This window comes from Nycticebus coucang, chromosome 20 (assembly GCF_027406575.1).
Source record: "Nycticebus coucang isolate mNycCou1 chromosome 20, mNycCou1.pri, whole genome shotgun sequence".
Lineage (NCBI taxonomy): Eukaryota > Metazoa > Chordata > Mammalia > Primates > Lorisidae > Nycticebus > Nycticebus coucang.
This window is the reverse complement of record NC_069799.1, coordinates 56,024,859-56,050,089: the sequence shown is the minus strand read 5'-3', so window position 1 is coordinate 56,050,089 and position 25,231 is coordinate 56,024,859. Positions and strand designations below refer to the sequence as shown.

General features: G+C 40.8%; 1 protein-coding gene across 1 annotated transcript in view; it reads right to left on the bottom strand.

Annotated features, from left to right (window-relative positions):
* ST8SIA6 (ST8 alpha-N-acetyl-neuraminide alpha-2,8-sialyltransferase 6) overlaps window positions 1-25,231 on the bottom strand; it is a 98,343-nt gene that overhangs the window by 30,910 nt on the left and 42,202 nt on the right. Inside the window, exon 3 of the mRNA XM_053572898.1 lies at window positions 13,613-13,702. Within this exon, the coding sequence (XP_053428873.1) occupies window positions 13,613-13,702 (90 nt within the window). The remainder of the gene's footprint in view (window positions 1-13,612; window positions 13,703-25,231) is intronic.

Sequence of the window (25,231 nt, the reverse complement as noted above, 5' to 3'; positions counted from 1 at the left end):
CATATTCAAAAACCAGACTGGGGTCCTGTTCAATGCTTCTCAAATTACTCCTCTTTGCCTACACTGTCCATCTCTCAATTTGCTCTCCAGCCCCCAGTAGAGCTCCCTCTCTTTCAAAAGCCATCATTAAGTATTAATTCCATAAGCACAGAATATCCTTTAGTCTTTGAGCCCTCTCATTTGAAATGCAAATATCCCTTTGAATGAGAAAACCTTTACATTTTCTGTCAATTAATATCTCCATCATTTGTTGCCAGCTATTAGAGATCAAGGCTCTAAAACAGTGAGAAAGCTTATGCTGGTGAACAGAGGGAAGGGAGAGGCCATAAAGAGCCTATCAGGAAAATTACACCCCCACCCACATACAGAACAATGCGGATTCTCCAAAGTGTATCTCTGAAAGGAAATATTTCTTATATGCAGGGAATGTAGTCAACCAAGCAACACCTTTGCCCATGAAATCTTGTCATTCTTATGGGTTTGTCTCCCTTAAGTGATGCTGCCAACATCAGCTCCACTTGGTACCAGTACTCATTCTGGACACAGGGAACCAGGGAACCAGGGTACCAGGGACCATCCAGATGGACTAACAGATCTAAGACATGATTGTCCTTGTTAACCTAGGAAATGTGTTCAAATGTAAATATGAAATGTAATAAGCTATAAACTACTCTCATTAAACTCAAAGCCACATTTCCTTCTTCCATTAATGGCTTCTACTTAATAACTTTCCCTGATACTGACTTGTCCGATACACAAATCTCTCTATATTAAAGCCCAGCCCTCCTTCAATGTATTGCCTGAAAATTCTCACACCAGAGCTCAGTAGCTGGTCATTTTGTCAGTCCACTCACTCATCTGTCCCAATTTCCAATTTCTTGGCATGTGTACACACGTGTGTCCTGTTAAATTTTTACCCTTTTTATCATGAGTGACTGTACCCATGTTCTTTTTTGAGCTCCCTCAATGATAATCAATTTGCTGAAGAGTTTACACAGGAATCAGGGAAAGGGGTTATGTTGCTACATAGTAAATGTCTAACCTCTGCAACTTAAAGAGGTTAAAGTCCTATCTCTCTTTGGATGACCCCTTAGGCTTCAAAGTAATCTCCATTTTCACCCTCTTTGTTGGCATAGGGAGGGCTTGGGGTAGGGTTCTTTCTTCCTTTCCTCTGAACTTTCTCTCATACAAGCTTGTGGGAGCTGAGTGTTCAATGTTCAGGACTGTTGTGGGCAAGTGGTTAAACCACTGGCAGCTTTGAAATGAGAGTGTTTACACCACAGGAATTGGCAAATGTGACACATCAGGGCAATGTGCTTCCTTCCTCAAGCCAAGCTAGTTATTAAACATGAACAAGTTCACCACTGATCCTATAATTCACCACAGTTGTGCAACCTGTTGGCCTGGCTCACACCCATTCACCATCCCATAGTTTCAGCCTTAATGAGGCCTGCTGCGAAGGCTAGGTCAGACTTTGCTGCCACACCTAATTTATCAAGCAAGACTGATCCAGAGTGGTTCAAAGCCTGGGCTAAACAGAACTATCATATAAGATCCAAACTCCAACTACTTCTTGGGGAAATTAATGATGACTTTATTTTCCACCAAGATGTTGTGCAAATGCTCCTGAGTATGTGATACCTTTACTTTAACTTCCTTGAAAAGCAGAGTTTGTGCCATTTTAAAATCATTCTTGTCTGTATATTAAGCTTAGTCTGGAACATTAAAATTGTCATCCACTGCCAATTAAAATAAAGGTGCGTTGTGAAATAGATACAGTCTTTAAAATTTTTCATTTTAAACTTCCCCCAATAAATTGTAGCTGGCTCCAATTTAACTTAATGTTGAAGGATGCCAATCATAATGTGTCTAATCTTACCGGCAAGGTAGGTGTACAACGTGGCTTCTGACTTTATAGTCACTGATATATAAAACCAAGTGAACACATTACAGCAGACCTATCTATTTAAAGGGAAGAAAGACTTCTGGCCATTTCACAATCTGATGATAGTACTTAAGACACTTATTCCTTGAAATTACTATGTTCAAAGAATCATTTTTATGCCCGGTCTAAAAATGAAGCATTATCTTCTGATATTATAAAGGTGAAGACTAAAGAATATGGAATATCAAAAGGGGAGTAATTTTTTCCCTAAATCCTTGCCCTTTTCTACTAAAAACTAAATCACCAAGCAGCTTTTGCCAAAAATTAAGATTGCCACGGTACCATCATGATACTAAAGTGAGAGCATGATTGCAGCAGAAAATCATTTAAGAAGTAAAAACCACATGCTCCAAATGTGGGCCAATTTCAGGAGTCAAGTGTGTCTCTGCCAAAGTTGCCTGTTAAGGGAAATGTTCTAAATCATATACTTTCTCCACACTTACATATACAGTTGGCTTTCAGTTTATAAAACACAAAATCTTGGGAGACAACTCCACTTATGATATTACTTCCATTTTTCTGGATCAAACTAAAAGTTCTGGGACGATAAACAACATGTTCAATATTGCATTGTAAGTGGATGAGCTAAGAATTAAACCCATGACTTTTATTCACATTTTGGCTCTTTCTAACATATCATGTTGCATCTCATCTATTTTCGTAATGAAACTGAAAATTAATCCCATCAGAAACATTTTTCTGGTCCCAAGATGTACAATAAATCACACTAAATAATGCAGCAAATTATGTTCAAAAGAATAAATAACATCTTCTTAAATCACTATTAATAATTCTCAAAATGAGACACAAATTATAAATAACATACTAAACGATAATAAATGCCATATTAAAATTTTAAACATTTTTCTAGATATGTCTCTTTGAAGATGAAGACTCACATGCTGTGACTAGTTTTATCTCAATTAAGATATAAATAGGGCTTTTTAAGTGCTATAATTGATGGCTAATTAATTTAATCATTAAACATTTATAGTACTTCTCCCTTTACCCATGGTTTCATTTTCTTTAGTTTCCATTACCCACAGTGAGCCATGGTCCAAAAATATTAAATGGATAGTTCCAGGAATAACAATTTTACACTGCACACTGTTCAGAGCAGCATGATGAAATCTCACATCCCTCTCAACCCCATCTCGCCCAGGATTTGAATCATCCCCTTATCCAGTATATTGACACTTGCTACTAGTCTCTTAGTAGCCATCTCAGTTATTAAATAGAAAAAGCAGCATATAAGGTTTGACAATTAAGTTTGCAAACCTATCCTAAATGACCATCAGAACTGTCGTTGGATGGCACACAAAACACACAACAATGATAATCAATGACACACCACAGGTCAGCAGGAACACGGCTGTGATACACTGATATACCAAGGTTATGAAATCTTCCCAAGCTGTTTGTACAGTGCTGCTGACATAAACACATGGTGGCAAATTTGTGAACTTGCCAGACCTTTGTATGACCATGACTCTCAAGGCCATTGCAGAAAAAGAGCTCCAAAATTGCTTTGAAAGGTGGACTAGGCACTCATGTTGGTGCAAACCTTCCCGAGGGGAGGACTTTGAAGGTGACCATAGTGATATTCAGCAATGAGGTAGATAGCACTTTTCCAGGATGAGTTTGAGAACTTAATCGTTAGACTTTGTATACAGGGATTTGTACTACCCGTGGTTTCTGGCATCCACAAAGCATCTCACAACATATCCTCTGTGAATAAGGGAGAGATTAGATTACTACACTGGGTGCGTATTAGGTGCTTAGAGGTTATCCCGAAGATATTCATTTATTAATATTTGTCCTATTTGAGCAGCTGAGATACTGATTTAATTTCTGATAATGTCTCTTCATGGCGAAAGTCAATTTTTTCTTATCTATTAGATGGGTGGAGATAGCCCAGTAATATTAAGTCAGTAGTTTTCTGTGCGATGCTCTGTGAAGATCAAAAAGTCTTCTGCAGATAGTTTCCACCAAGCCCCTGAAGAGCTTAGCTTTGCATGAAAATAAAATCTGCAAATACATACAGTGCTACAAAATTTTTAGTCAATATAGCCAATCATTTCCCCTGGGTAATACTTTTTAAAGGAATGGCTGATGAATGGATGAAACCTAAACAAAGAGACCTGTGTGTGGCAGGCAGACTGAGTTGAACCAGGCAGTAGCATCCACATTTCCTCCACTAAAGGCAGAAGACTTCAACTTACATTGTGTTTTTCAACTATGCATGATGGTAACTTCTGATTAGAATGCTGTGGGCATTGTCAATTGGCATGGGAGAGAGGGATCTGAAACTTTTATTCTCTGAATATCTTTTAATGTTTCTCAGACAAGTCAAATATTAATAAATATTACAAAACAGCTTCAGAGATTAAGTCCTGATGATGCCAAAATACTTTTCCAGAGCCACAATGAAATCTCCAAAGTGCTACACTGCATTCTTTGAAAAAGCCAGGCATGGATTTTTTTTTAAAAAGCAGGGAATACTTTCTCTATGCTAGAAAAATTAACTTTGAGGTACTGGTATTGAGTATATACTTAAGACATGTGCTAGGAGAACAGGGTAAACCTGTGGGTAAACCTTAGCCAACTAAGAGGAAAAGGTGTATGTGTTTATTAATACAAAGTGATGGATGTGGTACAGAGAAGTCTACACAGACTGGTGGAGCACACTATGGCTGCCAACTTGGGAGAACAGGAGAGTTCTTTCCACCCCAAGTCTACAGGTGACCCAGAAAGAGTGGTAGCTGCAAGTGAAGGAGCCCAGGTTACCAGGCAAGGGCTGTGGCCTTTGATAGAAGATCCAGCCCATCTCTGACCACAGGCCACAGAGAGGAATCCAGAAAAATAATCCCCCAAAGTCTCTCTCATCCTGCCTTCTACTCTCTTGTCAAGGACTCTCATAGGCTGAGTCTCACAAGAAGCCTAAGGGTAAGAGAGTCCAAGTAACATGGTCTAAGGAAGTCAGTTTCCAAGAGCACAAAGCAAGTTGGAAAAGAGTGGAGAATAGATCTGGATGGTCAACCAAGAATATATAACACAAATGGATATCCATTTGTGACACACCTTCTCCGCATGTTTTAAATTTTACTTCAGTGGACTGGTTGATACAAGGCCAAAATCATGTAGTATCTCAAAATAAAATAAGACTTTCTGTATCTTGATGCTTCTTCCTCCCCAACATTTGCAAGATGCAAATACATCACCAGGATAGAAAGAATGAAATAAACAAAGAATGAATCTGATATTGAAGATTTTTATATTTCTCTTTGTAATAGGATCACTATGTCTAGACATGAACAAGCAATGACCTACTTTTCAAGTTGACAGAAAGAAATCTCCAGGATATGCAGAAGCGAAGGTACCAATTAGGTGATCTTATAAAACCAATTTTTATAAATAAGAGCCTGTATATAACTCCTCTCTCTCCTTTGTATCACTCCTATATCTGTTATATAGCCCTGTAGTACTTATCTTTTCATTTTCATGTATTTATTGAACAAAAATTTATTGGACATCTGCTATGTGTGAGGCACTGTTCCAGGCACCGATAATATAGTCAGCAAAATGTAAAAATCCATGTTCTTATGACTTTTATACTGGAGGGGAGATTCTAGACAGTAAACATAACACATAAATTAATAGCATGTTGAAGTACTGGGAGGTAGTTCTGTGTGCTCAGTAATACAAAGCAGAACCCCAGGGAAAGAAAGCGTGTGGAACAGGACTGCAATTTACGTAGGGTGACTGGGGAAGCCATTGCTAAGAGGTGATAATTGAGCAAAGCCTTGAAACAAGTAATCAAGTAATCGGTTCTCACCTAGGAGATGTGAGAAAGGGAAGAACATTCTAGGCAGCGTGAACGACAACTAGCAAAGGCCAGAGATGGAGGGTGGTCTGGTGTGTTTGAGGAACAACAAGATTTCCCAGCAGCAAGAATCTACCAATGAGTCACTCAGAAGTCGAGGCATTCGGGGGAGCAGGAGATGAGATCAGAAAGGCAAGGAAAGTCGATGCTATCGGCCTTGCTACTCAAATGGTGGACCTTGGACTGGGATGAGAATGAAATGAGGCCTGAGAATTGAGCTCGGGGGCATCGCAGTGTCAAAAGTGAAGGGCAATGAGGAGGCCTCTCCAGCCAGTGTATTATAAATATTGTTTAAATACCAGGCATTCTTCGTTTGCTGTGAGCTGCTGTTGCGGTGTCCCTAAGTGGGAGTTCTAGATCTTGTCTTCAACTGCGCATACTCTGAGAAAGCTCTCTGGGGAATCTGAGGTACCCACCAGGTTGTGAATAACTCTCCTTGTGCTTGTCATAGTACTGTGCACAAGGTGGTTGCTATGTGTTTTGAAAATTAAATTTTAATATAGAACCAGGTCATAAAAAGTGCCCAAAGTTTTCAGATATCACTTTTGAACTATGACAGTAACTAGCTGCTGGCCATAGCCTCTTACCAAGAGAATCACTTCTGCTTGCCCAATCTGCCAGCAGCGTAATTGCTATGCAGGATAATGCTACCTAAGTATACTTACATTCTACGAGCTCAAGCAAAATAAGTAGAAAAAAAAAAAGCGAGGAATGTGTGTTTTGCAGATGGATCACTTTTGAGTAGTTTCTCCTTATAAAATCCAATAGCTTTCTCCTTTTCAACATGTGACTTAATAATTCTGCTCTTATTAAAAGAAGCAAAAAATATAAAAAAAGAAAAAAAGAGAGGTGCCACGGAGTAATGACAAGAGAACAATCAGAAGGTCACCCCCCCAAATTCTGGATCCTCCATTTGTAGTTGTCTTCAGTTCTGCAAGCCATTGAAACCCTCAAAGCTCATTTGTTTCACTTGTGGAATTAAAATAATAAAATCTACCCTGAAGAAATCTTGCAAGGGCTATTGATACATTTAAGTTACTCAGCAGCCAGCAGATCCACAAAAGTGGTATTTGTGACTGTCACTATTGATGACTATGGTAATAGTAACTATTGTTATTGTGACAAAAATATAAAAATGAAAAGGATACAGAACCGTGCCGTGAGTTGGTTATCTATGACTAACAAATTACTCCCAAACACAGTGCCTTAAAACAGTAAATATTTATTATTGCACAGAACTCACAAAGTCTCTTATGAACTTGCCTTGAACATCACATAGTATTATTTCTGCTGTATCCTACTGGTCAGCAGGGCAGCCCCCTTCAGGGTGGCAGGGACTGGGTAAGTGTGTACATACCAGGAGGAGAGGATCTTTGCAGCCAGCTTGGAAGTCTGGCTGCTGGAAATAATAAATAAACCATCCCTCTAACACAGCCTGTTACATTTGAAGATACCAAAAACCATAACCTATCTGCTTTCTTTCTCTGTAGCATTTCTAAAATTGAAAATAATTCCAATTATTTCTCAATGGCCTTAAATAAATTTTAATATTTTCATGGTCATGGTCTTCCCACTAAAGGTTTCATTCACATGACTAGTTATTTGAAAGTATAAAAAAGCCATCTAATGTGAATGCAGAATCAACTAGAAAGCCAGTCTTTCAGTTATCCTCCGAGGGGAAATTGGTTTTGTTTCCACTGACAAACACTTATGATAATATGATACAACTATTTCAATCTTTCAGCACTGTAAAAATGATAGTAAGGAATTCTTACCCACTGTTAATTAAGGAATTCAGATGTGGATTATGCTGGCTGTCTTTCAAGATCAACTATCACACACACACACAAAAAAACACACACACACACAGAGGAAAAAAACCAGTCTTTTATTTCCCATCCTTTCACTAATAGGTTGCCTGACTTCCAACAAGCCATAATCCCATTTTTCATCTTTGAACTCAGAGAATTGCATTAAAAAAAGTAACACATGCATTAAATACAATACATAATACATTTAGTAGAAATAAAAATAATACACAGATGTGAAGAATTTAAGAAAGGAATCCTTTGAGTTCTTAGAATGTGATCATTCATATTCCATGTACTCTTTGAAGGACAGAATGATTGTTAAATCACCTTTAATAGATTTGGCATAACTCTTGTTTGTTGTAAATGCAAAATTTTTCAAATATCTCTATCGTCCCCCCTAGCATTAGCTCTTCTGCCCCTCAATTTAAAATTTTCCGCTTTGGTTACCAAGAAAAATTTCTCCAGATATTAAGAATATAGCATGCCAGCATGAATGGCTCTTGGCTGTTAACTTTTTTTCTGATCTATTCCTCCCCATCCAAGAAAAAAAAGAGGGCTAGATTTTGCAGCTCTTAAAAGCTGACCAGAAAAGGCAAGAGGCTATAGAGGGGCAGACAGACAGAGGTGTGCACGTCACTTTAAAAGGTGATTAAAGCTCCACAGATCTAAAGTGGAACAGAAACAAGTCATACGTCATCCTGGGCAAAGAAAATCTTGTATATGACCACAAACCTTTCTTCTCGACAGACAACTTGACACTTAGAATACTTGCTTTTGTTAGCAGGCTGCCTAGTGATAGGCTCACATTTGGCTTTTTGAAGTTTGATCGACTATAATTTATGCCTCCTCTTTACCAGTAGCAATCCTGGTCATGCTGCTCTCTCTAGGGCAATAAAGAATGAAGAACATTTAGGGCCAGTCTTCAATTCTCACCTTCCAACTAACATCTTTATGCCACTTCGTGAAGAAGGTATCTTTCAGAAACTTCTACTTTCTGGTAATTTTAAAAAGTGCTGCATGAAATAGCTCATCAAACACACACACTGACCAAAGTGGACAGTACAAGTCACACCTAGTCCACGCAACGCAGATATTCCAAATCTTAATTCGGAGCATCCTGCATCTTACCCATACCCCCCAAAGCTCTCTGACTACCGATGAGCCTTTCCTGCCCTTGTGACCACTCAGAAAGTCACAGGGCGGTGGTTTGCACTCTGTTCCTGAGAAGACTTCTCAATTTATCACTAGATGCACTATTTAAACTTCTGAGGGTGCTCACAAGGTGTATAAGATGCTGTCTAGAAGCATGTTTCTGTTTAAGACACACTTGAGAAGGATCAGAATGACGGAGATAAACATGTAGCAGAGATGATATCTGGCTGGTCACCACTGATCCCTTTCCATGGCTCAGAGCTGTTGCTGCACTGTGAGCAGCTGCCCCACCAGGCACGTGCCACTCGACTTACATTCTATTGGCCAAAAACCAGTCACGTGACCCCCAGCGTGTATCAGGGCCCATTTCAGGCAGTTGGAACGCAAGTGGAAGTGAGATGTATCTCTGAAGACTGTGCTTAGGACAAGCTTTCTCTTTAGTATTTTCCTTTAAGCAGCAAGCAAGCCCATCTTGAAAATGACAGTATTACAAGAGGAAAGAAGCAGCATTCCCAAATACCTGGGGCAGAGTCGCCCAGGAGAGTCAGCCTGATCAAAAAGGAATACTGCACGTAGCGTGAGAGAGAGAAAAATTTTACGTGAAGATCCGAGTTTAGATCTTTAGTTTGTTAGAGCAGTTCATCTACTTGGACCAAATGGTAGGGAGTGAACAAACGTAACTGCACGTTCTCCAGGGAATCCAGGATTTTTGGAAAAATAGAAGAAAGAAGAAAGGGAGAGAAGGCGTAACCCAAAGGCAGAGAAACCCCAGAGGAGGAAGTGAGTTCGTTTCCTGGATCAGTACATCTGAAGTGTTTGTTCTCAGAAAAATCATGTCATTTGTCTGAAGCAACAAGGACTCAAATACACAGCGTGGATATCTGTGCAGACATTTTTCTAAAAATATAAGCAGAGATGCTTACAAACAATAAGTTTGCCATATTGAAAAATAGAGCAAACTAGCAGTGATAAGATGGCTGGATAGCATTTTTTATATAGAATACTATTTTATATGGAACAGAAACCTGGTGAAAAGGGGGAGAAACACAAAGAAATACTCAGGGGGAAAGAATGAGGTGGGGGTGGGGAGAAAATAGAAAAGTACAGACCTAAAGCAAGAGAAAGAGCTAAAGCAGTCAAAATGGGTTTCACAAAGGAGTGGAGTTTTATGGATTTGTGGATAATTGTTAAGGCTTAGAAATTAAAGGTGCATAGAAAATGCATGTTCATAGTAAATATTTACTGAACAGCATTGTCTGTATAACAGGCACCAAAGGAGAGAAGTGTGACCAAGACACTGTCCCACCCTCTTCAGAGCTCCAAGTCTTAAGCAGAGATAAAGAATTGTGACATATTATATCCTGTCACACTGGTTCTCCTAACAACTGCTCAATTTCCTAGGATTCAAAAATACCATCAAGACCAGGGGAGAGGAAAAGTGCTGTTTCCCTCCCGCTATAACTCTCTCTTCTTAAATTCTATTTTAGCAACCTGAAAGGGACAAATTGGCTGAAGAGAAAATTCTAAGTCTTTAACAGACCATGACAAAAATAGGGCCAGATAATTATTTCTAAGGAAATGAAATGACTTTTTTACCGCCGTACACTGAATGGCTTTTCGCTATTGTCCTCTGTAAGTCTGTAATAGCACGAGTTGCACAGCGCACAATTCCTGACCATAGACAATACAACTAAAAAAATTAGTCTCCTGTGCACGAAATAACACTTTCATAGCAACGGGCAATCCATGCTTGCTCTCTCTAGACCTTTGCCAAATAGATAACCAATGCAGGCTAATTATATGAGCTAGCTGAAAATTGTGTGGGTAATGGAAAGGCATCCCCTAAAGAACAAATGGGAGAAAGGTCTTAGCTCCAAATACAAACAACAGAAAAAAAGTGAGAGGGCCAAACATGCCCTCTGATTAGCAGACGGCATATCAACACGTCTGGTGATGCAAATGAATCGTCAAATCCTGAACCTTGAAAAAGACTCCTATCATTAGAGCATGGAGAATTTTCCCCTTCTGCTGACTCAAGTACTTTGTAATAACACACGGATATTGATCATCCTTACATTGAGGACTTTTGTCACTTTGAGAAGCAAAAACAGTTCATGGCACAGAGAGAGAGAGTGTTGAAGAGGATTGGAAGGAAGTTTTATCACACTGGGCCACATATCCAGCACATGAAGCCTGTTGCAAGAAGTGTGGAACTTGGGTTTCTCAGAAAAAGTTTCAGGAAGAATCTTGTACCTCTCACACAAACAACAAAGAGAACATCACGGCACCATCAACTGTGCGTAGGACCATCTATAATGCACGAGCTACTCTGAGTCCACCCCAAAATTCAGTGGATTTATCACATGAAGGGAGAAGCATAAAAGTGTTCATCCCAACCAATCTAAGGCAACCCAGGCTCCTGGCAGGGATGATGGCCTGCTCAAATTGTAGAACTTAAGAATAGCTTAAGGAAAGGATTTTCCCCAAAAGTCTGGACAGGTAGTAGGGAACTCCAAGTACAATACCAAGGACTATCAACAGCTTATCCCTAAGTTGAAGGGTCCAATATGAGAAAGATAAAAGAGTGGAAAGAAAGTAAGAGAAGGAGGAGAGAGAGGAAAACCTAACAGAAGTCCTGGTCTTCACGCAGTGATGCAGCACCGTCTCTAGTCAAGGATGCAGTTGACTGTGACAGCACCCCAAGGGCAGAGCTTCTTTGCCTTCCTCCCCCTTTCTGATCTCTTTCTTGCCTTGGTCAAATCCGAAAGACAAACCAGATGGCAAAAGAGCCAGAGCCTACTGATGAACAGCATGTCAGTTACGCTCCCTGGGTAAAGGCAGAACGAGGCTAAGCTGTGGCAGGGGGCTCTGAAGGGTGGGAAGGGAATCGGATGGGGCAGGTGGAAGACACCCAGCACAGTAGAGCAAGCTTGGGACCCATCTCTTGGAATTTAAGGAAAAGAAAACAGAAATTGTACTAGAACTATCCTTCTATAAAAAACTGAGTGATTGATAAAAACTGAAGAAAGGAGTGGATCAGAACACTAAGATCAAAGTGTAACAAAGGCAGTATTATTTATTTTGATGCTTAGGCACAAGTGGGCTAAGGTCTAAAAGATGTTGGCAGGGGTTTAGGGAGGGAGGCCAGTCTTATACTGCTGGCTGTGGGGGAGCTGGTTTCTATCAGAGACCACCAAACTGTTCTCATCAGGACATCAAAGATGTTATCTCATTATTGGGACTCTCCTGGCAGGTTCTCCTTATCAGAGTGTCATCATATTCCTCTAGGGTGGGTCTGTAATTAACCTGGAGCAAGCACAGGCATGTCTGTTGCATGTCTCTCTTTTATCTGAGTTGTAACAGAGTCTCACGGAATGGCTCTTCAAGATGAGAGTTACTATATCAAGACTGACTTACCATACAAGATTAGACTGACAAACCAGATGCACTCAAATCAGACGTCTCACCCATGTAAAGCTTTCCTTAATGATTTCAAGGACCCAGGGAATCAAGAGGCTCAGACAAAGCAAAGAGAGGCCTGGGACATTCAGTGGGGCTACTCCAGTCCTGACTTTCCACTTGGGCATGGACTACAATAGTAAGGGAGGTCTCTAGGTGACAGTGAGGTCTGTGGGCTTCATAACACAGTAGGGATATTTAAATTATGAAACATTGCTCTTTTACACCCAGGCAGCTGCACAGCCCACATGCATCTCCATGGATCCTTGGGTTCCATTTCCTGGAAGTACAACCTTAGCCAGGAATCAGCCTCCATGGGACCCTCAATGGATACATTCTCTTCTTCCAAGCAAATCTCATTGTCCATCTACCCCTGAGGTTCAGCTGAGAGGCAGGTTAGACCAGGTAACCTACCTGGCATTCTTTACCCCCAGATCAACCTCCCATACCCTCAGAGAAGGGAGGGAATGGATTATAGGCAGCTTCTTTAACTCCTCACTCCTACAAAAGCTGTTTTTAACGTTGAAAGAAGCAGGGGGGTTGGGGGAGAGAGGGGAGAGAGAGAGAGATTGAGAGAAAGAGAGAGAATGAGAATGAATGATTATTAGGAAGAGAAAGAGAAAAATATGCAGGTGGGGACACCACTGAGTCTTCCTTTACAGGACTGGCCCCAATACTTCTTACTCCGAACAATCTTCAAAGTTTATCAGGCACATGCACAGCAAAATGAAACCCAGGTGACTTTCAGGGAGACAGCAGGTGTAACCACATGCCCTCACCCCATGTGCTGTCAGACCTGGCTCCTTCCAGGTACTATCAAAATGGTGCTTCTCCCATCAGAACCTCAGGCCACAGTGCCCCTCCCATGTTTGAAGCACAGAGCTTCTAGACTTTCTTTTCCCCATATTGGAGGAAATGATGTAGGGAGCTCTCTAAAAAGTATTAGACTTAAACAGAGGTAGGGAAGGTGAGAGGGTACCACAGCCCAATGGAGGTAAATCTGCTCAGCTGATGACACTGTAAGCAGGATGTTATGCAGGGTAGTGTCTGGAATGTACATCAGATTGCCAAAAGGATTGGAGGCCTACGAAAGTTGAATCAATGAAACTACGCAATGTTTTTTTAACAGATGTGGATCTAGGGACAAGTACGTTGTGTTCCACTCTCAAGGTCTCACCCTGGTCTGAACTATTGGTGCCCTCATCTGTCTTCCTCAAAAATAGGAGATTTTCAGAGCCCCAAATCAAGCCTGAGAGTGAACACAATCTTATCTTCCAAATGATTTCAATGATGCTATGAAACATTTTGCATGCAAAACACTTAGTTTCAAAAATAATTAAGTGGGAAAAGAGTAGGACTTACCCTTTGGTTTTGTTAGACAGAGACTCGATGCCATATTGCATATTCTTGCATTTCTCTGTCAGTTGGAGTGACTTCTCATTCAGATAGGTGCTGTTTCAAGAAAAAGATTTCAAAATAAGATTCATTTAAACTGAGAGCTTGTAAGATACTGTTAACAAAAATCAGATTTAATTGATAAAGTGTGTCCCAATAAAGTCTGACTTTCACTCCATTATTGGATTTCTCCGTGGAAAAGGAAATTAATATTTTCACCTCTGACAGGTTTAAATTAAAAAGAAAAAGCTTACACTATAGAGTCAAACAGATAAAAACTCTATATTGAAGACAATTTTCTCGGGTCTTCATATTTGGAGGTTAATATTTGATCTTCAATGAACAAGGTGTTTAATATTTTTAATCACTGCATATGTATTTATTTCTAAAATATATTGTCTTCCATAAGAATCATGCAGGCATGGGAGATCAGTAATTCTCCCACAAAAAAACACAAGGCAAATCTGGCCTTTGATTATTATAATAGCTGTGGTATCGGGGGCTGGTGCTGTTGTTTTATAAACTTGGAAACTCAAAACCAAATCAAAAAGCAAGTCAAGGATATGGTTTATGGAGCTGGCCTGCCTTGGAAGCCTCCTGGGTTCCCACATCTCTAAAGTGAGGGTCACAGTCCTTACCTGATCATCTCACTGTCATGATATCTACATGGCAAAGAGAGCAACAGAAAGCACTGGGCATCACACCGCACATGCAGAAAGAGCTCAAAAATATCAGCTCTCACATTCCTTAGACTTTACAGCCATACACATAACTGTAAGTTATCATGAATGCATTTATTTTATCACCCTGAAGGTATTTTTTGAGAACCTAATAAGGGCTGGGGTCTAGAGGGATGGTCCTCTTTCCCTGGAGGAGCTTAAAGTCTGGTTAGGAAGGAAGAGTATTTATCAAACAAATAACCACACAAATGAATACAGAATTCTCAACTGTGATTGGTATGGATGAACCACAGCAAGTGGCACAGAAGAGTCACGGGGGGACATGTTCATTCTGAGGGCACAGAGCAGGCCTCCAGGGAGCATCATTTAGGTGGAGATTCCCAAGGTCAAGCCAAGTGAACTTGGATGAATGTTCCACAGTGGAGAACATGTGTGGAAAAGCCCCAAAATGGGGAGCAGCAGACAATGTCTGAGAAACAGAAGAGACAATGGGACTAAAGGCAAAGGGCAGGGTCCATGAACTGTAAGGGGAGGGGAGTAAGCAGGGCTGGAGCAGGCAGCCCTGGAAAACTAGGTGAAGGAGTTTAAAACTGACCCTAACAACAAGGGGAGGAAATGGAAGGTTTTTGTACAGTGGGGTGATGTGACCCGGTGTTATGTCTGAAGAGGTTCACTTTGACCACTTTTCAGAGAAATGAAGGGAGATGGGGCAAGAGAAGAAGAGAAAGAGTTAAAAGAGTTCTGAAGGATTCTAAGAGAGAGATGATGCAAATTGTTTTACTAGTCAGGATAAGATGGACCATGAATAGACAACAAACAGCACCCAACTCTCAGTTGCTTTACAAAACAAAGTTCGTTGTTGTCCGAGAAATGCCCACTGTGTGTCAGGATAGTCTTCTGACATCCGTGCTCCATGTAGCTTAGAGACTGTGATTGGTGATTTTATGTATCAACTTGATTGGACTAAGGGGTGCCCAGATGGCTGGTAAAACATTACTTCAGAGTGTGTCTGCGAGGGTGTTTCTGGAAGAGATCAGCATTTGATTCAGTAGACTGAGTAAAGACCACCCTCCCAACATGGGTGGGTGTCTGCAATCCTCTGAGGGCCTGGATAGGACAAAAACATGGAGGAAGAGTGAATTTACTCCCTCTTCTGGGGCTCAGGTATCCATTTTCTTCTGCACTTGGATGCTGGTGCACCTTTGGAACTTAAATCACTGGCTCCCCTGCTTCCACCAAAGGCTCTCAGGCCTTTGGGCTTGGGTTAAGCTACCCACCTTGGGCTTTCCAGGGCCTCCAGCTTGCAGATACCACAGCATGTGACTTCCCAGTCTCCCTAATCAAGTGGGTTTCAATCTCTGATAATAAATCTCTTCACATATACCTTACTGGTTCTGTTTCTCTGGAGAACTCTGACTAATAAAGGGACCCGAATTGCATTAGTCTTGTGACACTTTCCTTTCAACCACTTGCTTCCATAATTGCTGTGGCAGAGGGACAAGCTGGAAGGTCTTACCCTGTATTTGAGCGTTTTAGCCCAGAAGTGAGATATGTCATTGGCCAGAACCGGTTACATGCCCCACCTGGTCACAAAGTGGGAATCAGAAATAAGTCATCTTCTTGGGTGCCCAGAGAAAAGACCTGACACAGGTATGCACTGGAAACCACACTGCACCTGTGTCCATCAACAGGCTGAGAAATGGACTTTTACAAGATCTACTCTAAAGGTAAAACTGACAGGACTTCATAATATATTAGATGTGGGAGGTGAGAGATAGGGAGATATAAACAAGAGAGATTCATAATTAATTCTCCAATATTTCTCAGAAATGCCTTCTAAAAACACTCTGTGCACAGTACAGATGGGCTCCCCAATCCCTCTTAATCCTGAGATGATTTTCCTCCATCACTTCCTTCTTCCTTCTCTCTTGTTCCATCTCCATACCTTTACCTTCTGTGCTTTCTGAATAAATTTTCATACTTCCCCAGGATTTGTTGATTTCTAATTTGTCATATTATTCAGGCAGCACCATTAATGAAGTAAATTACCAAGCTAGCAGCACTCTGAATTTTGATGGCATTGCAATATTGAATTGCACGATTGTGACAAGTAGACTCCAATAGGATTGTGCCTCCTATGCCTTTCCTTAAATCAGAGAGTATCTTTCCTGATAAAAACTCAAAATAGGTTTGCCCAATTAAAATCACAGAAGACACAAGGGGCGGGGAATGAGAGTATCTGAGATAAAAGTAGAGGTGACAGAATGAAGTCACGGCAACAAAACGGGGTGTTTGGAGTCAACTGGGCCAGCCTCTACTCTCTGACCTTAGCTTTTTCACCTTAGGGTTTCTTTTTGTTAATCTTTAGGGATGAAGTGGGAGTGAGTATGGAAACACCTAACATGCAGAAACTCCTAAATAAATATTGTGCTCTTATTTCCCCCAAAGTCATTGTTGCATTCTTCCCTCAAAGCAGTTGTTGCTATTACTGCAGATGCTGGAAACTGCTCGCACCTATAGGAAGTCTCTCAGCAATGAGAGGAACAGACAGGGAAGCTCTTTTAGTTCTCATTGCTTTCCCTGCCTCCCCTATTCCCTTTTTACTCAAAGCGTCTTCAGAGCTTTATTGCTTTTCATGTAATGTCACTGAAGCTTTCTCCTGGAAGAGGAAAACAAAGAACCATCTCAGTTCTGGGTAGATTCTGTGGACAGATCCTATCTGAGAGCCTGGTACCCACCACAGATGAAGGAATTGGGTTGAGGTCCTCTTTAAATTCCAAATTGGAGACATTCCTCAGACAAAAGGGATAGAGAGAACTTGATCAAGAGGAAAGCAAGAATTCCAAAGACTCTGAATCATAAACAACATGGCAGAACCAAGGCTCCAAAGAAGTGTGGGCTGATTTGTAACCTCAAGAAGGGTTATTGGGGATCGGGTCAGAATGGACCCTCTGAAGGACTAGGTGTCAGAGAGAACATGAAGTAGCCAAGGAAGCTTGCCAGCTTGCTGCCTGGGAGCTTATTTTCAGATAGAAGCTCAGGATACAAATGGAGAGGGACTCACCTAAAACTAGTCTGAACAGCTGAATCTAAGGAAAAAAAAAAGAACAGAACTTGTAAGGGCTGCCAGGTAAACTCTAATAACCAAAATTCCTGGGGCCAGACTCTTGCAGGCTCAAGGTAAAAATTCTGTTTCCATCAACTCCATAACTTTCAAATATTTTTCAATTTTATTCCAATTTTCTGGCACGAGCACTTCTTTAAAACTTTCTACCAGAATTAGCCAAAGCAGAGAAAAGGATTGGCTAATATATAATGCCGAACGGCACAGTTGGGAGTGCCCCGGAAGAGACAAAGTCTTTTCCACAAAGAACAGTGGCCATTCTCTTGGAGATCTTTTAGAACTTAGTGGTCCAGTTAGCACTTGAAACCTTTCAGACCCGTGAGCTGAGATGGCTTTGTCTGTTTTGCCAATGCTTCCTTGATCACTGTATTAGACGATCACAATTTCTGCTCACATGTCACTGTGCAAGATTGCTTATCTGCCTTTTTGAAGCACTGTCACATCTCATCAACACTCTGAATTCTCTGCTCCGTTGATGTCATGTCACATTCACCTTGCAAATATCCAGTAATGTAGCAATACAAGCTAATATATTGGCATCATATATTACTATACCCAAGCCCTGAGAGCTGCTGGAAAACAAATAACACAGGTAGGTGGGTTGATAGCTCAGTAAGTTATGGGGTCCATTTTGCAGGGTATTTTATGTATCTCAACAATTCTATTACAGGTCCAGTTCCCTCCATGGCTACTCTACGCATTTATTGTTTTCCTATTGTCTTTGCCTGTTCTTTGCCCTCCTCACTTCTCACTTAATTGTGCCTCCTATTCCAAAAAAACCATAATGCTGCCTGGTGTGCATTAATCATTAGCTACAAGCCATCTTGACTTTGCCTCTCAGAGAAAGAAGTATATCCCCCTCTAACAAAAGGATAATCCACCTGCTATCCCATCCCTCCCTGTCTCCTCTGAGATCTGGCCTGTCCCTTGTTTTTTTTCTTTGCTGACTCTTCTCCCTCTCCCTGTTAAGGTCTTATCCTTCCCAAGATCAATCCTCTACCATCTCAAAATCCAAAACAAAATCACTCATTCTGCTCTGCTGCTCTAGCTCTTGCCATCCCTCTCATTCAAAGTCCAACCCACTGTTGTCCCTTTCTTTACCAGCAAGTCCATGAACCCATTTTGGGAAAGCATCACTAAATTCAAGGACTATTTCAGCATTGTACTTGACCTCTGAGGGTGTCTGAAAAGCTGACCACTCCCTCAGCACCTGGTTTCCACCACAGTCCTCTCCTGGTCCTTGGACCTCTGACACTGCTCGGCATCCTTCTGCAGGTTCTTGCTTAGGTGTCTCCCAGGGTTCTTTTTTCTGATATGACTTCAAAGTCACTGGCTGGTTTTCAGTTACAAGTGTTTCCCAGGATTCTGTCTCCGCGTCTCCTATCCTCTCATCCTCCCTATTTTCTCTAAACGTCTCCACCAATCTCATTTCTCTCCCACTCCACCCTCATTCCCCCTCTCGTGTGCACGTTTGGTCATGTCATTTCTCTGCTCAAAGGCCTTCTATGACTCCATCACTCTTGGGACCTGCTGCCCAACTCCTTATTAGTTGGACATACAAAGCCATTCACTATCTGGTCCCTGACTGTGAGTCTGCTGATACTTTGCTAACCATTAAATGGTACAAATTTCCCTTTTTCCTTTTCTTTTTTCTTTTTTTTTTTTGTAGAAACAGAGTCTCACTTTATGGCCCTCGGTAGAGTGCCGTGGCCTCACACAGCTCACAGCAACCTCCAACTCCTGGGCTTAAGCAATTCTCTTGCCTCAGCCTCCCGAGTAGCTGGGACTACAGGCACCCGCCATAACGCCTGGCTATTTTTTGGTTGCAGTTCAGCCGGGGCCGGGTTTGAACCCACCACCCTCGGTATATGGGGCCAGTGCCTTACCGACTGAGCCACAGGTGCCGCCCCCTTTTTCCTTTTCTTACTCTTCTTTTATGATAAGATTCCAACTATTTTTATGATTTAATAATAGAATTTGTTTGTTTGGTACCAGCAACCCAAACTTCAAGCACGTTTTCATCACTTCAGGATGTCAGAGGGAAAAATAATCTTTAATAAGGTTGGGAGGAAAAGATACACAAAAACAGACATTTCTGCTGTCATAAACTATGTAGCTGAGGTAGTTGTTGTTTTTTTTTTCAGAATTTCTGTATTTATAAGTCATTCTTGAGTTGAAGATGGTCACTTTACAAGGCCACCTGGCAAGACTCCACACAATAATCAGAATCTTAGTGACAACAGTGGCTGGTACAAAATAATAAAAATGAAGACTCTGACAATGCAAATAATATCTCTTCAAGGAAATAAGTTCTTCAGTCCCTACAAAATAATACCAACAGCACTCAGCAAGCATCCACAAAGACCTCTAAAACATAGAATTAATGTCACCTTCCAAGTGTGACTTATAATTAATGCAATCATGCAATCAGTTCCCTGGCCAAGTAAAGCATCCCCAAGAATAATCTGCATATAGGTGATGAAGGAGTTTCAAGAACACACAGATTCTATTTATGGTGACCATAAAGGGGACAAAATTGGATTGTGAATTTAAATGGAAAGCTTAAAACGTAATCAATTTTACTCTCTCTGAAAAATGAAACCTTTAGAAGACATTCCAAAAACAGAAAGCCCGAAGAATAAGATTTTTTTTCCCATATACTTGGAAACACTCCTTCATTTCAGGGAAGGGAAACCTGATGATCCAGGAGAAAAACCTGACCCGAAGCAGAAACGACCCCCTGCAGAGGGGCATAACAGGCTGACCTGCCTCTGGGACAGAGGCCATAGTGAGCACCTGTGTTCTCACTTCAAGTTCCTCAAGCCAACTTTTAATAATCATGTCCTCCCACCCCATGTAGTTATTCTGAGAGAGAAAAGCAAGCATTCCAACCCACTGCATGCTTTGGTTATTCTCTTTAATTGACAAATTAATATTCTGGCCTACAAAACAGCCTCTAGGAGTTTGGTTAACAAAAGTCTGCCTTGGTAATATCCACTATATTCAGGAACTGACAAAATCAAGTCTTGCTGCTTATGAAAAAGCAGGGCAGATCCTGGCCTGCCCCTTTTATTTAATCGTTCACCTGACATCTCTGGAGCCTATATCATGTACCAGAGATAGTAGCAGGTTCTGGAGCTAAAAAGACAGCATCTCTGCTGCCTGGAAGCAAACAGTCGGGTGTGGGTGGGGGGAAGACAGAGAAATAAAATCACAATTACCCTCTAAGCTTGCAGAATGAAAGCCAGCTATTTTCTGTAATCATATTAATTTTCAAGAAACCATGAATCTATGTTTTGGTGAATGCCATTTAATTCAAAGTAGAGTTTTTTAAATAACTACATAGAACTTGACTCTTTTATACATGAACATCGCGGGCACCTTAAATTGCAAAAATTTCTGCAAATAATCTCTGTTTACGTGGCTTTTATCTGCCTTCAGTTGCCTTTGATGGAGATGAATTAGCTAGTGCTCTACTTCTACATCAGTTACCATCATGCATGCTTGCTCCCCTACCACTGTTGAAAGAGAGTTTTCAAAAATGTAAAATCATAATTCTCAAAAAATTGTATTTGTACTCATAATGAGGGGCCGGTTCAAAGGCAAAACGGAAGCACTGGCACCTTTATCCTTGTAGATCAGGAAGAGCAACGTGAAAGTGCAGAAGGAGCGAATGGGGCTGGGGGCAGGAAAGTCATTAGGACCTCTACTACTTACGATATAATTTGTATATTTACAGATAAGAATTATTTCGCATGACTATCATTTAAGTAAAATGTATAGTCAGTTATCAAACAGCTCCCACAGGAGCAGAATTGGATGACTCAGGTGTGTGTGTGTGTGTGTGTGTGTGTGTGTGTGTGTGTGTGATGTGAACAATGCAAACTTACCCATTGAAGCACAAGACTCTCCCTACCCCATTAAATTGAATTTCAGTCCTCCTTACCCGCAAAGCTTGCCCCCAAATAGGAAACAGTTGGGCCTGGTTTAGCTGAGTCCTCTGGGGCTGTCAGGATTTAGAGGGAACCACCGCATGACATTTCGTGAATGTATTGTTAAGATGGTGAAGACTGGGTTTTTGGTGTACCCATCATTTGAATAGTGTGCATTGTACCACATGGATCTTTTTTCACTCCTCATTGCCTCCCATCCTACCCCCTTCATTCTCCAATGTCCATCACACCACTCTATGTGTCCTTATGCAGCCATAGATTAGCTCCCACTTATAGGTGGATTGTCTAAGCTCATGGGTTTGAGACCAGCCTGAACTGGAGTGAGACCTCATCTCTAAAAATAGCCAGGCTACTTGGGAGGCTGAGGCAAGAGAATCACTTAAGCCCAAGAGTTGGAGATTGCTGTGAGCTGTGACACCACAGCACTCCAATGAGGGTGACAAAGTGAGACTCTGTCTCCAAAAAAAAACACAAACAAAAAAATAAGTGACAACATGAAATATTTATTTTCTCAAGTTACTTCACTCAGTATAATGGCCTCTAGTTATATCCAAGTTGCTGCAAAAGATGTTATTTCATTTGTTCTTATCATGGAGTAGTACTCCATGGTCTATATACTACATTTTCTTAATCCACTCATTGGTTGATGGGCACTTAGGGTGATTGCATGTATCTTTGTGATTGTGAATTGTGTTATGATAAACATATGACTGCAGGTGTACTTTGGATATAACAATTCATTTTCCTCTGGGTAGATACCCAGTAGTGGGATTGTGGGATTGAATAGTAGATAGACTTTCATTTCTTTGAGATATCTCTATACTGATCTCCATAGAGGTTGTACTAATTTACATTCCCACCAACAACCTGTAAGTGTTCCCTTTTCACAACATCGAGGCCAATCTCTATTGTTTTTCTGATTTTTTAAAAGTGGCCATTCTAATTGGAGTAAGATGCTTTCTCTTGTGTGGTTTTAGTTGGCATTGTTCTGATGATTAATCATGTTCAGCATTTTTTTCATATGTTTCTTGGCCATCTGTACACCTTCTTTTGAAAAATGCAATTCATGTTATCTTCCCTCTTCATAATGGGGTTGTTTGTTGTTTTCTTGCTGAGTTGTTTGAGTTCCTTGTGTATTCTGGATATTGGTCCTTTGTCAGATTCATAGTTTGCAAATATTTTCTCCCATTGAAAACATTTCTAAATTGAATAAATTCTACGGATGGAGAGGGTAAACTTCGGTGGCAAACCCAACAGTAGTTCAAATCGCTTCTCTGCTACACACTGGATGCTTAACCTTAAGAAAGTTATTCAACCCTTCTATGCATTCAGCTTCCTCAGGTGTGAAATGGGGATAATACTACCTCTTTGATGGATCTGATGTAAAATCTGCCAAAGATCACCCATGAAAACACTCAGCTCAGTGCTTAGAGTATTCATGGAAGGAAACCATTTCAAAATATGCCTCTTTGACATAAATATTTTTTGAGTTAAAGGCAATTAAGAAGCAGCTGCAGAAAAGCTCTCTGCCTTCCTTCTGTTTGCCTAAAAGTAGAACTGAGAATGACAGAGACAAAAGGTCTTTCTGGGCTCCCCTCATTCCCCACCTAAAGACAGAATGTAAATTCTCCTTTATTTTTTGTATTTTTTTTTTATTAAATCATAACTGTATACAATGATATGATTATGGGGCATCATACACTCACTTCATAAACCATTTGACACATTTTTATCACAGTGGTTAACATAGCCTTTCCGGCGTTATCTCAGTTACTGTGCCAAAACATTTACATTCTACATTTACCAAGTTTCGCAAATACCCCTGTAATATGCACCCCAGGTGTGATCCCACCGATCCCCCTCCCTCTACCCACCCCCCCGCTTTCCCACTTCCCCCTATTGTTAAGTTGTAGCTGGGTTATAGCTTTCATGTGAGAGTCCCAAATTAGTTTCATAGTAGGGCTGTGTACATTGGGTATTTTTTCTTCCATTCTTGGGATACTTTACTAAGAAGAATATGTTCCAGCTCCATCCATGTAAACATGAAAGAGGTAAAGTCTCCATCTTTCTTTAAGGCTGCATAGTATTCCATGGTATACATATACCACAATTTATTAATCCATTCGTGGATCGATCTTGTATCCAGCTAAACTGAGTTTCATCTATGATGGAGAAATTAAATACTTCAATGACATTCATATGTTGAAAAAATTTGCCATAAGTAAACCAGCTCTTCAGGATGTTCTCAGACCTATCCTCCACAATGACCAACCCAATCCTATACCACAAAAGTAAACTCACTCAGAAACTTCGGATCAAACTCCAACTTCCACACTGGCGAAAGGATTAAAAATGTCCACTGGACCTTTGAAAAACTCGATACCCAAAATTCCACCAGACTTATCAATATTCTCCATCAATGTGAATGGCTTAAACTGTCCTCTAAAGAGGCATAGGTTAGCTGACTGGATACAAAAACTCAAGCCAGATATTTGTTGCATACAAGAGTCACATCTCAACTTAAAAGACAAATACAGACTCAGGGTGAAAGGATGGTCATCCAGATTTCAGGCAAATAGTAAATTCTCCTTTACACCCTTTTATCAGCCTAGAGACAATGCCAGGAGAATCTACGAGCAGACTTCACTCCATTAGCTTCCCATAAATTCACTTTTCCATATTTTTCTGCCTCCAGGAGCCTGGGACTCTGTTCCCTCTGTCTTGTTGCTTCTCTAAAATTTACTGTTCTTTGTTGGATATACTGTAAGCCAGACTCCAAAGCCCCTACTGTGAGTTACTTTTCTCCCACATAATGGCACTTCACGTGTGAATAAACTTGTTTTTCTCTTGCTAATCTGTCTTTTGTTGCAGGAGTCTGTCCCCACTATAAACTTATGAGGGCTGAGGAAAAATTATCTTTTTCTCCCATTCACAGTCTATATAAAAAGGTTGTGATTATCTTGGCAGGCCTCTTGCAGTAGTGTTTCTTCAATAGCAGCGTGCCCTTGAATCACCTGGGATGTGTATTAAAATGAAGGTTTTGGGTCAGCAGATTTGGGGTGAAGCCTAACATTTCACATTTCTACAAGAGCCCAGCTCATGCCGATCCCACTGAACTAAGAATCACACATTCAGTAACAAAGTCTCATGCACCAAGTTCTTAGTTCTTATGCTCTGATCATCTTTTTCATAGTAGTCTAAAGCAGTGATTTTTAACCATTGTGTTGTGAGAGGCTCTTTCAAAAATAACTGAACTAATGGTCTTTAAAATGTTTCATGGCACACCTAAGATCCTCTCACGGGCAAGGCACACCAGTTGAAAATCATTGCTCTAGAGGAAGACTTCACACCCAAGAAATGTAGGACCATCTTACAGCCAGCAGCATCCATGGGAAGAGCAGTGAAACAATTTGAAAACTACCAGAGTAAAACAAGCTAAGTCACCTGTCGCCAATAAGTGGTTTGTTTTGTTTTTAATTTTCAGATAAAAAGCACAACAAAGGAAATAATGGGAGAGGAGATTTGTGTTACTGTGAGCAATTAACATAATTGCTTTCCTGCCTCAGCTGTCTCCCAGAAGCTCTGCTGCAGAGAACACACAGCATCCTCCATTCCCTACAGTGAAAACCTTCCACTGGGCTCAGGACTGAATCCGGCTCCACCAGCACAACCCTCAAATGGGCAATTGTGCAAATGAACTGGACAAATGAACCCAGTCACTTCTGAGAAACGTCCAAGGATGAGAGTTCTGGAAATGTTTTTTAACTGTCAGGTATATCCATGTCTAAGTATTCGTATTACTTATGTAATCACAATCAGCTTGTTCTCC